This window comes from Sphaeroforma arctica (genome assembly GCF_001186125.1).
Source record: "Sphaeroforma arctica JP610 unplaced genomic scaffold supercont1.968, whole genome shotgun sequence".
Lineage (NCBI taxonomy): Eukaryota > Ichthyosporea > Ichthyophonida > Sphaeroforma > Sphaeroforma arctica.
In genome coordinates, this window is record NW_014039590.1 from 5,117 (window position 1) to 20,493 (window position 15,377).

The window sequence follows — 15,377 nt, forward strand, 5'->3', positions numbered from 1 at the left end:
ATATAGATATATAGATATTACCTTACTTGCTAAACTTGCCACAAGGCTCTTGTGCCGCTGTGATCCACAACGTCGGGGATACACACGCCCGTGCCCTACCATAGAGCGTCCTTGCACTCTCAATGTCTGTTGAAGTCGGGTTTATTGTGATATCGGTCGCGGTGAATAGCGACAATAATAGTGGGGATTCTAACTCTTGTGTATGTCGCTTTCGAGCGAGTGATACTAATTTTACGTCGGTATTTTGGCTTTTGCTCTTGTTTTTCCAGTACGATAGCCTCAGCGGGTGAAACCTATGTTAAACATACTTCGACATACCAATGTTGAATATACTTCGACATAGGTCTAGGCACGTGTCTCGTTGCATTCTGGCCAAGTCCAACCCCTTGTCGATAATAAAGCTGTGAAAGTACGCTGTAGCTTAGGTGCCGTGTGGTCAGCGCTAACAACCTTTACTATGGCACCACCTTGAGCACAGTAAGCTCTAGTATGGCACTCCCTCAGGTACAAGGGTAGTTGTTTGTAGAGAGTAACAGATAGTGCGTATAACTAACGTACTCAAGTGTGTGTGGAGGATGTATACTTCTGAATGGAACCGCCACTCTCGCGGGTGTGCAACGCATATCCGTATAACTGTATCCTAACAGTCATAGAACACGTAACCGCCCTGGCCCCCAATGTAGCAGAGTCATCAACCTGCACTCGCTCACAAGCACATCATGTCCTTTTTCTTTTGGTTTTCGGTCCAACCGTAATGTCCGCCCTTCCCATTCTGGCCACCCGCACCTCGATCCCAGTCATGATCAATGACAGTCCAGCTTCATCCACAACTATCTTCGTAGCTGAGCGGTCAAGAAACTGAACACGGCGCTTGGCAGATACACTTTGTTTCCTGCCCTCCGCCCCGTCCATACCAAAATCTATTTTTAGAAAGTTCGACTTCGCACCTTTCCAGTGAACATGTTCGTTGAGCGTGTAGCTCGTAAATTCACCATAGCTAACAATCTCTCCCTTCTCATCCCTAGGGAGGTGTTTGGCTTGCACAGCCTGTACCTCCCTCAAATCTCCGGTGATATAAACCACCCCAGTACAATGTGCGACCTTGAACACAACCCCACGGTCGTCCTGGGGGTCTATCTGACATACGTACGTTGCGGTTTCTATGGTAACGGGTGCCGGTTTATACTTGAGCGCGATTGCAACTAATTGCAATTTCCAGTCCTGACCCTCACCCTCTTTCACCTCGATCCAGTCAGTCTTCCATTGCTTCTGCTCCAGTTTTAGCTGTGGATTCGCTTGTGGTGGGCGTCCTTGGTGATGGTATAGAAAGCCACCCCCTGTCTCTTCTCGGGTATCCCGACGGACTGCCCATCTCGAACGACAATATCACCTGCACACTCGGCCTTGTCATAATGCTTAGCCTCCATCGTGCCTGCACTGCCTACTAGTTCAACTGTCGACCACACCACCCCTTGCTCAGGCATTCTCTCTAATTCCAAGACACCAGACTCAGGCTTAACGGTGGCTGAGGCTCCGGTGTCCGTTTCTCTGGTACCTGTGCTCGTACTATCAGGGACGGAACGTGCCCTTCCACTTTGCCCTTTGGATCGACCAGATACACCCCCTAGCCCATTCAAGCTCGCAGTCTTCGTCTGCCTCTCGTAGTAACTGGTAGGTTTCCAAGTATCCGAGCTATCGCTACCAACATCGGACGAGCCAGACCCGCTACCATCCTCACGGGTCTGTGACAGTTCAGTACACTTCCGCTTGTTCCGTGGGACTCGTTGCACAGCCTTCTCGTCGTGTGTGTTGTTTTCAGACAGTGCCGTGTGTGCCGTGTCATCCACAGTGTCCGTTTCATACCCAGAGCCTGCTGGTGTGTATTTCCGACAGCTCCCCCACAGAGTCGTGTGCGAATCCCGTTTCATTTGATCTGGGGCTGTCCCGGGGTTTAGGGCCTCATTTGCCCTCTGCCCCGCTACACCATTAGTCTCAGGACTAGCACCTGCCATTGTCGTAGTGTTTGTACCAGAAGGTGTATCGGTGGCTGTATCATGCGCTGGCTTAGCTGGCTGGCCTCGTTTCCTGGGCGGTTGCTTGGTTTCCGTCGCCGTCAGCGTGCAATCAGCAGGAACCGCCACAGGCATAGCGCAACCGGAATCAGACTCAGCGTGCGCTGTATCTGTGTGTGCCTTGGATGTATTCTCATGAGATTCACACACAAGTGGTTCTGTGTTGTTGCCAGAACAAGATGCAATACCAGCTGTGGTACTGTGTAAGCGAGGTGACACCAGCTTGGCAGTCCTTGCAGTCCTACCAGGCGAGAGACAACGCGTGCAACTGCCGGCAGTGCCATTGGCATCAGAGCTTGTATTAAACATTGACCCGGTGGCTTTGCTATTACTAGCACCTTCGTTCGCAACGTTCCGAGTATTCTGGGCTGTGGAGGACTCAGCCGTGGCAGAAATCACATCCCGGCCAAGCGAACTGGTGGGTGCACGGGTCACCATACCAGACTGTGATATGACTGATGATTTGTTTCGATGGTTGTATGTATTGCTCCGGGAGGATTGATTGCTAGCTGAGACTGACCCGAATGCACCTACAGTATGCGACGAGTGCGACAATGCGGTCGTATCGCTAGGCCCGTAATAGCGGTCAATGGCCTCCCGGGACTCTCTGTATACAGTACAACTATTATCAGCACCACTGGAACCTTCCCTCGACTCCATACAGCAGTTAGTGCAATGCTGGTCGCCTAACCGCTCATGGTACAGTGTAAAAGTGTTCATACATCGCTTGAGTGTTTCCATGGCAACCCCAACTGGCTGTATTTGTATATATCGGCTTTAATCGCCGAGCATTCGGGTTCGATAAACTGCGTATCGATTGACAGCGCAACCTGTACATCTTGCAATGTCGGTGTGGCTTTGAGACGCTCCCGCGCGTACTGTACTTGTTCTAGACATGTGCCGAGACCATTGCGTAGAGCGGCACAGAAATGGTCTTCAACGGCTTTCCCAGGACTGAGGAAAGATGTGTTACTATTTTGCACGGGCGTATCGAAGGGAGGGTTCATACCAGTGATTTGATACTCATCGGTAATTGACAAGTCTTTGAGGCGAAGACAGCTTTTCGGATTCTCTTTCATTACATTGTAGTGGCATTCGCCCTTGTGTACACCGTCACTTGCTTCATGATACTTGAGAAACGTCCACATACATGGCATATATTTGTAAGTCTATCGTAACCGCATGCCGATTTATCTCGTTAACAGCCTGTTGGAAAGTCCTATGTTTCGCATTCAACTGCTTTCATATTGTCTTTGTAACTTGCGTATAAGGTTCCCTTATACGCGTGTGGTTCTTAGTCAGACCGTCTATCATTGCAGCACAGAACTCGTCCGCCATCTTTGTGTATTGGTAGCAGTGGTAAATACCGTATTTGAGGGTGCATATAGTGTAAATAGTGGTTTTACCTCAATTGTGTCAAGCTTTTCCAACACGGCTATTTGCACATAATGCGTCGTACACTTCGTATATATGACATTGCATAGCTTGTAAGTCCACGTGAAAAGCGTTCAGCTGACACTTCTATCACACACTAACTAGCCAGCCAATACGGTTAGTGTTTAACTAGAGAAGGCTACATATGCGTTTTGCGTTAAAAACGTGTACATAAACTTTTATTGGTGTGGAGCTGACCCTAATAAACAATAGGGACAGTGTGTATTTATGTATCGTTAAAACGTATAAATTTTGAATATATATACGTTGAAAGGTTTCGAGATAAGGATTTACAGTTTACAGTTTAGGGTGTAGAGTTTGCCCTGAGGGTTACCGATTTAACGGATTGAGATTACCACTTACCAGCAGCCTTTTGGGTCATGGCTTTAATACATTTTTTAAATGCAAATGCATAGCCCTTTGAATTGAGGAGTCTCCACCTTCCAGGGAAAGGTTGCATTTTCCTGGAGACAAAGTCATTTTTCGAGGGACATTATCCAGAGGGGTGGCAAATATTTACATAACTGTATATTCCATAACTAAAATGTGTGTTCTTGCCTTGTCATGAAGTAAGGGCATATTGAATTGTCAGTCTTTAATAGTCATGTTCAAAAGCGCGGAGGTTCGTACTCAGATCAAAGTCAGGGGCATCGTTTGTATTAAACGCCGCCTCCTCCCGTTGCTATTGCAGTGTTTGGTTTGTTTGGCTTGGTATGCACCTCAGCCTCATGTACGGTGCCATCCGGAATATTAGGAATCCACTGAATCGGCAGTGTTGTGGTTGTCATCTTGTGTGTTGGTACTCGCCCCAGCTGTATCTACGACGCTATCCGAGGACTATACTGTGACTCAGCGGTGCTATGGCTGTGATTTTTGGCCTCCAAACACTGCTTAACGCCTGTACCTCGTATCCTCAAAGCTTACCACAGCCCAGGCGCTGTGGAATAGCGAGTTGGTGGAGTAAATAACACTTAGTAGAGGTACGAGTTATCTACTTTAGGATCGGCAGATAGGCACACCTGTGTATCGAATGCATTATAACGTGATCAAGCCACACGCATACAATAAGACTGACTGCTGTGCTAATTGAGGGACCCTTGCAGCAGCAACTTACAAAGTCAACCCTACGCAGCTGAAAACCCCAACCACGCGCCGATTGCGAAGACTAAGATGCAAAAGGCATATGGCACACCGAAGTACGAGGCCTTGAACTGTGGGCGGACACACTGGAGTATACTATGGGGCTATAGAGTGACCAGGTAAATCAACGGATTCCCATCACATACTGTGAATACAGCAGTGTCTACACTATGTCTGAAACAGGGATATGAACAGAGCATAGGAACCACTGAGCAACGGAGAAAACAACAGGACCACTGCAGTATACTATGGGGCTATAGAGTGACCAGGCAAATCAACCGATTCCCATCACATACTGAATACAGCAGTGTCTACACCATGTCTACTACAGGGATATAAACAAAGCATAGGAGCAACTGAGCAACCGAGAAAACAACAGGACCACTGCCGTGTACTATGGGGCTATAGAATGACAATGCAAATCAACGGATTCTCAACACATACTGAATACAGCGATGTCTACACTCCTGGAATAGAGATATAAACAGAGCATAGGAGCAACTGAATAACTGAGAAAACAACAGGACCCGCGATACCTACTGCTGTAGCTGTATTGCACGACAGTACGGGATGGACATGCGGTGACGAGTCAAATGTGTACCATCCCCAGGCACATTGACTCACTTATGTATGAGGAAAATACATATGAATCTGCAGCGAAGATTGGATTGATCCGAAACATTCGAATGTGAAGGGTTTATGTATGGACGACTGACGATTGTGTGTATTTCCCACTGCTACGTTTGTGGGCTTCAATTCAATTGGTCCTCAGAAGGTATTCCGTGAAAAGGTCAGGTATCAACATTACCAGAGCAGTTGTGAGCAACAGACACTCCATTGGTGGAACGTCACTCGTATGGTGTTGCATACACCATCTGCCACCTGACTAGCTGAATGAAAGCTGTATGAGTTGTTCCTGACACCCATGAGCGCATAGACGTACTCGCACAGTGGACCTTTTGAAATCTAAGCAAACCCATGTGGCCAGCGATTAGAAGTTCGGTACTGACATTCCGTGGCATCGGATCAGACCCAATTTATTTTTGGTTCATTGTTCATTGATATTGTACAAAAGTGAATACCACAAAGACTTACAGCAGCATCGGAAGGCTTCATACTAAACAAAGCACAACGGAAGCGCATGGAGCTTGTCTTTAGGAATATTTTTCATAATATTTACATCGTTCAATATTGTAGCCGAACACGTTTGCTCGTCCGTCCGTGGCTCAGTTTGATTTCTTATTCTTTTTCGCCGCTGCGTCCGCATCGAATTGGGCGATATTGGCTATCACCTGCATGACGAACACGATATTCAGTGCTGTGAAATGTTCTGGATAACATGCCTTCCCGATTACTGGGTGTGTAGGACGTGTTTTCATGACTTGGGTGTGTGGAATGCGTGTGTTCGATACCTGTGTTGGACGTACTATTAGAACAATGCAATTCCAGGGATAATGGGAATGTATGACCAACGGCTGATAGGCTTGGTTGGCCATACTGTTCAATATAAACTCCAAATAATAAAATAGAAAGGTCTGGTACGATTGTACTTGGTCGACGTCGATGACAAAAGTGTGTTAAAGACGAATATAGATTCGTGAGCGAAGGATTACAGTGCCAACTCCCAAACTCGCAAATTGAACACAGGCTCCATATGTTTGCTACCACCACGAGCACATGTACATGCACATTCCCAGTAAGAAAAGGAGTTCAGATTCGCATTTGTCCTTGTAGGAAATTATTGGACCTACTTATAACTTGTTAGTATACTTGGCCTAGCTCACCCGAATCCACACACACCCGATCCGGTAGACTCGACAAATAAGGCTATCAAAGTATACTAGAAATATCCCGCTCGATCACAATACGATATACACAAAGGCCATACGGCCACTCACCTTTTTGTGTACGCGCTCGTGAAGTTCGGCTTGGTAGCCGAAGATGGATAGCACCTCCAGGAGCACAAAGTACGGTGCCATGAGGAACGCCTGTGGGATAGGGAATACGGGATAGGTCAGTAAACAATATAGTGGTCTGCGTGTATATGCGGAGCAAGTATAGTTTTAGGTCTGCTACCTGGGATAAAGTGCCTCACAACACACTATTAGACCATTTAACACGCCTCTGAATGTGAACTCAAAAAAAAAACAGAACACCCATAAATAACCATGCGGAGAATATACAGACTTACTATCTGGTATGAAGTGCTTCGCAGCACAATACTAGGCCATTCAACACGTCATTGAATATGAAACCCAGAACAAAAAGAACACCCACAATGCACACTATATATAGACTTCCTACCTGGGCCGGGTTTTTAGTGAGAGCGGGCGCCCGTCCTTCGTGGATACCATGTCCCCAGAATTGGAAGAGCCACGCAGTCACGTGCAGCACTAGCGCGGCTTGTCCGGCGGACAGGCCTTGCACAAACTGTGAACGTCAGTAGACAGTGGGTGGGGTTCAGCAGTTGCGAACAGTGGAGTTGGCACCAGCTCACATGGAGTTCGCAGGTATAACACAGATAATCTCGGGCTAGAGGTTTCCTCGAGAACGCTTCAGGCCTGCCAATTGTAACTCGGATTCACACTGAAATCAGCAATGCATAAAGGCCAACTATATCATGCATGCGTGGGAGGATGCTGTATATCCCACAGACTCTGCGACATGCGCGTGACATGGCATTGATGAGCATGCAAACGCACCGGAAACACACGAAGTCGTATAGACGGCACAAAAGGTTGTGATAAGTCACACCGGCCCACACTTCACAGACAATACTCTTGCACTTCACGATTAAAAGACATCTTCAGCGATTGGGTATTTCCGGTTTAGTAACAGTCTCACAGTAACCGTGAACGAACCAAATGCGGTGGTATAGAAGATGGTCACCGCAATGTACAACTTCAAACTCCACAGACAACACGAAAAAGAAGTTAATAGGGCTCTTAGGTATAATGGCCATCCCTCCGCCACCATGAGAGAATAATACATCTCGGTAATCTACACCACTACACTCCACTATACAAACAACACGAAAAAAGGGCAATATGGTTCTCAGGTACAATGGATATCTCTGCGCCACCATGAGTGAATAATACATCTCGTTAATCTACACCACTACACTCCACTATACAAACAACACGAAAAAAGGTTAATATGGTTCTTAGGTATAATGGATATCTCTGCGCCACCATGAGTGAATAATACATCTCGTTAATCTACACCACTACACTCCACTATACAAACAAGACGAAAAAAGGCAATATGGTTCTTAGGTATAATGGATATCTCTGCGCCACCATGAGAGAATAATACATCTCGTTAATCTACACAACTACACTCCACTATACAAACAACACGAAAAAACGTCAATAAGGTGCTTAGGTATAATGGATATCTCTGCGCCACCATGAGATAATAATACATCTCGTTAATCTACACAACTACACTCCACTATAAACGACAGACACGTACGTCAATAGGGATCTCTGGCCTAATGACGGTCTCCCAGTAGCCTTGTGTGAACATCTGTGCGGTGGTATAGCAGAAGCCCACTAGTGCGGCAGCAACCATGCCTCCCTGTACCGATAAGGAGTTGTAGTTCGAGTGGCGTCGTAGTTAGAATTGAGATATCGGTGGAGAAATACACCTAGGATATACATATACGGTTATGCGTCGAAAGTGAATGGCACGATATGAATCTCAGACACAAACTAATTTGTACACAAAACCCAAGCATGTATACAGTCATGGCCTTGGCAACGCAATAACCTGTACCAAGCTTTCGTATTTGAGTTAGAACAATCACAAACTCCTATCACATAAAAGCCGATCTCTGCAAACTTACCGCGGGATCCAAAACCAGGTAGTAGATACAGTAGAAATCGGCAACAATTGCGGACCAATCCGGGACCATATACTGGTTATACTGGGCAGGTATCATATCCAACATGCTTTGCAGAATGTCCGGAAGATTGTGAATCGGCGACGTGTGCGCGAAGAAGACGAGAGATGTCCAGAAGATCGGCCAGATACATAAAAAGTGTATTAACTTATTGAAGAAGTTGTTGTGGTAGCTGTGGGGAGAGATAAAGTGTGTTGTCAGTATTGCGAAAGCACTGTCAGTGATAGGGAGCGGCCAGATCATATCACCAGGGTGGTCCATACACCTCTGCATGTAAGGTTTCACGCGCACGTGGACACAACCCAATGCCACCGACTGTATAAGATATGCGCCTGAGCATAGTAATGCACACGGGTACGCATCGTGCACGTGTATGAGTGCGTACGTACGGAGATATAAGTAGATACATACGTGATATACATACATGAGTCTACATACTCGTACCGATGAACATGAGCATGATAGCACGCGCTAGCGCCGTGTACAGCAACAGATTAGTACTTGAAGACACATTCGAAACGTATTAGAGCGGCGGGGATGAGAATGGCATCATGCTGTTTAACGACATGTATACGTGTATATCTATATGCCCCCCTGCATACACAATCACTGGAAAAGAAACAAATCTAAACGAAGTATGCAAGTTATAGCTGAGCACAGCTACATGTGTTGATGATTCACAATTGGCGTACCTTTGCACACTAACATATTTGTTGACATAACTAGAGATAATATACTTCTCTGCTTGTCAATAAGAAAACTTGGAAGAACCTCCGGAAAAGGCACTTTTCATGCTAATAAATACAGCCGTATTGACCACAGAGAATGACCTGGATATTCACACCCTAAACCGAACACGGCAAGACATGGATATCCACACAATAAACCAAACACGACAAGACATGGATATCTACACAATAAACCGAACACGACAAGACATGGATATCCACACGTTAAACCAAACACGACAAGACATGGATATCCACACATTAAACCGAACACAACACGACATGAATATCCACACATTAAACCAAACAGAACAAGACATGGATATCCACACATTAAAACAAACACGTCAAGACACACCTGGCATAGAACGTGAACTGATGCTCGAGATTGAATACTTTCGGCGTCAATAGCGTCAGCAGGAGCATACTGATCACAAGGAACCCCGCCAGCTTGTCACTCGCGGTAGTGAACAAACCGTACGATGAGAACTGTATGGAAAGGTGTCGAAAAGTCAGCAAGAAGTACGTGTATATACTGTATTTCGCTTAAAGGTGTAGTGACAAGTTGTACGGTGAGAAGTGTATGTTAGTAACGTATGGTAAAATCGGCAAGTAGTATATGGGTAGCCTATGCTTAGCTTTGAAGTATAGTGAACAAGCCGTGTGATGAAAATTATATGATAACGCGTGGTAATACACCACACGCTATACAATACAGTGACCAGACGGTGGGATGGGGGGTGTAAAGTCAGCAAGTAGCACATGAATGTTCCTTTGCGTTTCCAAATTGATCGTTCAGTATTGTACACCAACTATTGTGCTAGAAGGGTGCTCACACCGCCCAAATGATTTCCCTCTAGTGGATGGGTATAGCCGCACCAGTTATGTATCTGGCAGGACCATGCGCTGTAGAGAGGAACACATTTGACACGTAACACAATTATACTAACTCAGCGTATGACACCTACAACACTCTAGCAAATACAGAGGAGGATAACTATGTCGCCTCAACGCAGCATTCCACAATGTATGATTCTCGACACAGCACGGACACGCTAGGTGTCTTATTGGCAAGATCTTTCACTGTTTCCAAGATGTGATCACGAGTAACAAGAACTAATACGGTGATAAAGCAATAACCTTAGTGAATAAAAACACATATCACACACGAAAGCATCGTAGCAGCATGGTATGCCTGCAATACTATACAAATAAATACGGATGTCACACAGTCGTTGACACAGTACAAAGACAGATGAGGGGGCTACCTCTGCATAGTATTCCTCAATCTGTGCCTTCATCTCGGGCGACATGACCATCTGCTGCGGTTGCCAAAACCCCACCATTCTCAATGATACCTATTAGATATTGTTTCTACGTGTGTAGTTGTATTTACTTTAAAGCACAGCCGACGAGCTTACTGATATATACGTATGTATTGTAGCTACAACACTCGTATCGGTATCACACTAAATAAATACATACAACAACGATACGAATGCGCTGGCCGCTGTATGTATTGTATGGACAATAAATCAATACGTTAATCTTACATTCTGTAGTTATTTATTTTTCGTATCTATAGAAATACTAAATAGCCTTTTAGCCTTATAGGTATGTTTTTCGTAGTTGTTTTTCTAAAAACCCTTCGTTCTATTTCTCGATTGGTCGGGTAGATCGATCATATTTATCATATGGCTAATGGCAGTTGTTTAAACATAGTTGGTAGTTGATAGTTGGCGCAACAGATGCATTTTATAAACGTTGAGCGTAAACGTATATTTAAATATATTGATATGAATCCCAGCAGCTGTTGAAATCCCGATATGGTCTGTACTATTTCTAGATGATTTGTTTTTAAAAAAAAATAGAAAAAACAAGCGTTTCTTCAATATATATATAAATATATTTAAATATATTTGTCATTCTATGTCGAAATACGGGTGTGAGTATGTCGTTATGTCAAAGCTGTCGTCCAAACTTCAAAGTACAGCTGTCCAATATAAGTGGTTTGTGAGTCTACAACCGAGTGGCAGAGTAACAGGTGGAGTGTATCGTGGGGGAATAAGAATACATAGCACACAAATTTAGTAATTGATATGTTCGCTCTGGAGTGAGGCTGGACATACCCCATGTCCATGATGTCCGACTATCCGTCCTCATGTGTGTATACAGTTTTTGAGTGTTTTTCTAGGGGAAAGTGGCTGACAATATACAACGGAAATGTTTACTGATACCAGCAAATTAGATAATGAATGTGTGTCCTATATGACGACATGACCATCAGAATATGAGAGTTGTGATATGCATCTACAAGCACTCGTGTCATACGTTCATACAGTAGTTGTAAAACTCACCACTGTCACACACACACGCTTCCCATACCCTCCTCAGACTTTTTTGCGCGGACCCAACATGAACCTCACACCTCTCATGGTCATTGCACCGGAGATCATGGAGGTGACCATGTTCGGTACCCCAAGTCTCGTGCACGACCATGCACTCAGCATGTACATCCAGAACATCAAATGCCGCCTGCTACACGAGGAAAAGAAGCTGGGAAAGAGTTTCACTCTACCCGCATTGCGTATGAGGTCAGCTCCAACGTTCTTAGAGGATGTGAATGGTGCCTCACAGACCGGAGGTGATGGTCAGTAAGGCCCGAACTTTTAGTGTGTGCACTTAGAAAACGATAGAGATAAGTAACCTAGTGTGATAGTCAAGCCTGCTGGGTCGGCAACGATGTAATGAGAAGTATGCAATATGAATATGAATAAATGTACTAGTACCATGTGGGAGAAACATGTTTATGGAAAAGCCGACAACAATGGGTCAAAGTGGGTCGAAAAAAGTTATACTTTGTTTGGTACTTTCGATATTATGTATTCTGTCTAGCATATGAGCAACTTGCACAGATGGGTACGAAAATATAAATGAGAGTATTAAAGATATGTCATGGACATCAATATCTGTCGTATTGGGGTTTTAATGAGAGTATTAAATATGTCATGGACGTCAATATCTGCCATATACATGATTCATGACCCCCAGTCCTGCAGGTCAGACCCTTTTTAATAACCCCATTTCTTTTCTCACTTGCGATTGAACAAATAGTATAGACAGTAAAGCACACGTTGAGCATACTCAGTGGTCGCGTTCATGAATAAACGTTAAGCAGCACCACTCCTTGCCACACTCAAAGTGGACCCGCACCTGTGTGATAGATTTTTGGGCCGCCCCTCGTCGCACCTGCGTGATAGATTTTTGGGCCGTCCCTCGTCACACCTGTGTGATAGATTTTTGGGCCGCCACTCGTCGTACCTGTGTGATAGATTTTGGGCCGCCCCTCGTCGCACCTGTGTGATAGATTTTTGGGCCGCCCCTCGTCGCACCTGTGTGATAGATTTTTGGGCCGCCCCCCACCGCACCCCCCCCCCCCCCCTGAGTCTAACTCTGTCTGTGAGCCTGTGACCTTGTTGAGTATTGAGTCTTTCCTTGACCGGTCGACCCTTCCGAAGTTCTGAAGTTCCGACGTTTGGGTTTCAGAAGTTCAGGGCCAGCACTGGCCAGTCGGCCACTGCCCACTGGGGGTTTATTCGTGTAGGTGTAGATATCAAGCTTTATTAGTTCCATAAGCGGCACCTGTATATGCGGATAGTGCGTATATTAAGAATGTCCCTTTAATATTCTTCGGCTTACGCCTGCTGCCCTGGCCTGGCCATACGTACCTGTTCCTATTTAAATAGCAGCCTTACGTAGATTATACCACATGTCCATGGGTCTTCAACTCATGGTAGACGCTGTGTACAGAACACCCAACGCGTGTCCAGCCCATCCCCGCCTTAGTTAAACGAGTAGTGCATACGGATATAGTTCCGTAAAGAAAAGGAGAGAAGGCTATGGTGAGAAGCTCGACGTACATTGCAGTATCATGTTTGTACGAGGTTGTAGCCTACCCATGTAGGTTGTTCCTGTGGAGCGCACGATGTGAAGTCTCAAGGTATGGCTCCTACGCCTTCTGATGTGATTGTTGTACCAAGCCTTCTATGATGCGAGACGAACAGCTGTACGCGTATACATACGTGAAACACATACAAAGCTTTGCGGCAGCCAGGAATAGGGCAACCACGCCTCTTAACACCGGCCAACTGAAACTCGCGTTGAACAATGTGCTACGTCTGGCTCGTCGAGTGGTACCGAACTGCTCGATGTGTTGACGGTAGGATGACACGTCGGAGAAGATGTCTGCGGCTGATGAGAAGAATACAACACTTGCGACTCGACACATACGGCAGGCAGGACAAAGCCCACCACGCCATCCTCACTGGCCAGCGATGTAGACCGTTGACGCGAGTTCTGTGTGGTGACACGCGCTCGAGATGGCGAGGGCACCGCACGTACACTAGTGCCAACACATGCGAGCCCATGTGACAGTTGATGACACCACACCAGTCCAATAATGAGCCCGTCCACGCCACGCCCAACGCATAGCGAGGTACCCAACTGAAACTCACGAGTGTTCCGATCCGTGAGGAGATCTGATGACTCGACAGTACCGAAATATCTTGGATGTCCTGGATGTCCTGGATGTCCTGGATTTTGGCATGTAAAAGAACACGTAGGCAGAGCTGCTGACATCAGGAATGCATCCGCCTATGCCCCATCACTACTCATATTCATGTATGTCAGCCGGTATACTATTCCTGCGCATGGGGCGGTATTTACAGCACTGTCTCAGTACTGAGTGACTCAGACTCTTCACTACCTGAACGAAATGAACGGTACCAAACTGTTGTAGTACCAACACAGACGGTGGATTGTACTAGACTGGTTTGATACTATCGCCCTTCAACCTGTGCTGTCCCAAACAATACACAATCCACACGTATGGAGAGGTACCACACGCTCACCGGTACTTATACGTATCAGAACACGTGGGTGTCGAGAGCCGCCGCAACTATGAACAGGCCTACCATACCACCCACAACAGTTAGCGACGCAGCCCATTGGCTCTTGCTCTGGACAGAGTAAGCGGTGAGCAGGTTCGCACGTACCGAACTGTCACTTGCGTTGGCAACAGTGTCTGCTGAGCTGTGAATGTGAATGCGGGGGTATATTGACATGGGTTCATATGCAATGATACTAAGGATAGATGGGGTTCAATTTGAGTGTTCTCGCAATTGTTTAAGTAAGTATGTGCGTGTGTTAATCAATGGCAAAACAGGAATGCTAAAGTACTACGACCCTAATACCAAAGCTGATTCGTCGTAGCCATATACATACACAAACCTGGTGTACAGCAAGGATACGGAAACCGGAATGACCCGAAACGGCAGTTGTTCTCTAGTGCCCAGCTGCATGAGAACTAGCAACATAGATACGCACCACCGGAATCATCTACAAGACCTTTTTTTTCTTTTTTCTATAAACTAAAATAAAATATAAAATAGGATGACGTACAGTGGGATGCAGTAGAAACCACAGTATCTCGCACGCACGCGACACAAACGCTTACCATTGATGGCCAGAGTGTTGGGCTGGGTTTGAGTCATGTACCGTATTGTGCACCTGCACGTCAACGTATTCTTTGTTGACGCTATCGTCCTGCTTGTTCGGCGTAGCTGTGTGTGTGTGTGCAAAGGACACTTGCGCCTGTCGGACTGCACCGAAGAAATCGGACACTTTGACCTGAGATTTAGGGTGCGTTATAGGCACAACAAACGGAGAAAGGTGTTCATGCGTGAGTGTTTACTCGTACGCGAAGCCTAGCACAGATTTTTTGTCGTACTGTCACGTCACCTTGACCTTGAGAACTGGAAACGATACTATAGTCCAGGATGTGAAAAAACATATGTGTAAGACACTTGCTATTCTAATACAATCTATCCCTAGATGCAAATATAGAACTCTAGCTCGGGATATACCCACTAGCCTATATAGATCTGCTCGTGCCTTTTGCACATATATTCAAAATAAAAACCCAGCCCAAAATAAAAGCACATGCACATATACTACCGCTTTGTTGATAAGGGCCCTATACACGAATGTTCCCCAGCTAGCGAATGGTCCAGTATGTATGTATGTATGTACGTATCCATG

General features: G+C 45.8%; 5 protein-coding genes across 5 annotated transcripts in view; 1 reads left to right on the forward strand and 4 right to left on the reverse strand.

Moving 5' to 3' along the window:
• Nucleotides 1–1,280: 1,280 nt before the first annotated feature.
• SARC_09479 (hypothetical protein) lies at nt 1,281–3,151 on the reverse strand (the record flags this gene model as incomplete). Its single annotated transcript, XM_014296498.1, has 2 exons — nt 1,281–2,828; nt 2,957–3,151. The coding sequence occupies 2 exons, from the start codon at nt 3,149–3,151 to the stop codon at nt 1,281–1,283; spliced, it is 1,743 nt and encodes a 580-aa protein (XP_014151973.1).
• Nucleotides 3,152–5,588: 2,437 nt separating this feature from the next.
• Nucleotides 5,589–10,825, reverse strand: SARC_09480 (hypothetical protein). Its single transcript, XM_014296499.1, has 7 exons — nt 10,547–10,825; nt 9,637–9,767; nt 8,494–8,722; nt 8,121–8,225; nt 6,951–7,076; nt 6,545–6,634; nt 5,589–5,938 (listed from the first exon to the last, which is right to left on the reverse strand). The coding sequence occupies exons 1-7, from the start codon at nt 10,622–10,624 to the stop codon at nt 5,873–5,875; spliced, it is 825 nt and encodes a 274-aa protein (XP_014151974.1). The 5' UTR covers nt 10,625–10,825; the 3' UTR covers nt 5,589–5,872.
• Nucleotides 10,826–11,672: 847 nt separating this feature from the next.
• SARC_09481 (hypothetical protein) lies at nt 11,673–12,068 on the forward strand. Its single transcript, XM_014296500.1, has one exon. It carries the CDS (start codon nt 11,694–11,696, stop codon nt 11,934–11,936), a length of 243 nt encoding a protein of 80 aa, XP_014151975.1. The 5' UTR covers nt 11,673–11,693; the 3' UTR covers nt 11,937–12,068.
• A 1,344-nt stretch (nt 12,069–13,412) lies between these two features.
• Nucleotides 13,413–13,916, reverse strand: SARC_09482 (hypothetical protein; the record flags this gene model as incomplete). The annotated part of the gene is made up of 1 exon (XM_014296501.1): nt 13,413–13,916. The coding sequence occupies one exon, from the start codon at nt 13,914–13,916 to the stop codon at nt 13,413–13,415; it is 504 nt and encodes a 167-aa protein (XP_014151976.1).
• A 287-nt stretch (nt 13,917–14,203) lies between these two features.
• SARC_09483 (hypothetical protein) overlaps nt 14,204–15,377 on the reverse strand; it is a gene marked incomplete at both ends in the record, with an annotated part of 6,393 nt that continues 5,219 nt past the window's right edge. The window contains 2 exons of the mRNA XM_014296502.1: nt 14,204–14,369; nt 14,794–14,966. Of these exons, the coding sequence (XP_014151977.1) occupies nt 14,204–14,369; nt 14,794–14,966 (339 nt within the window). The remainder of the gene's footprint in view (nt 14,370–14,793; nt 14,967–15,377) is intronic.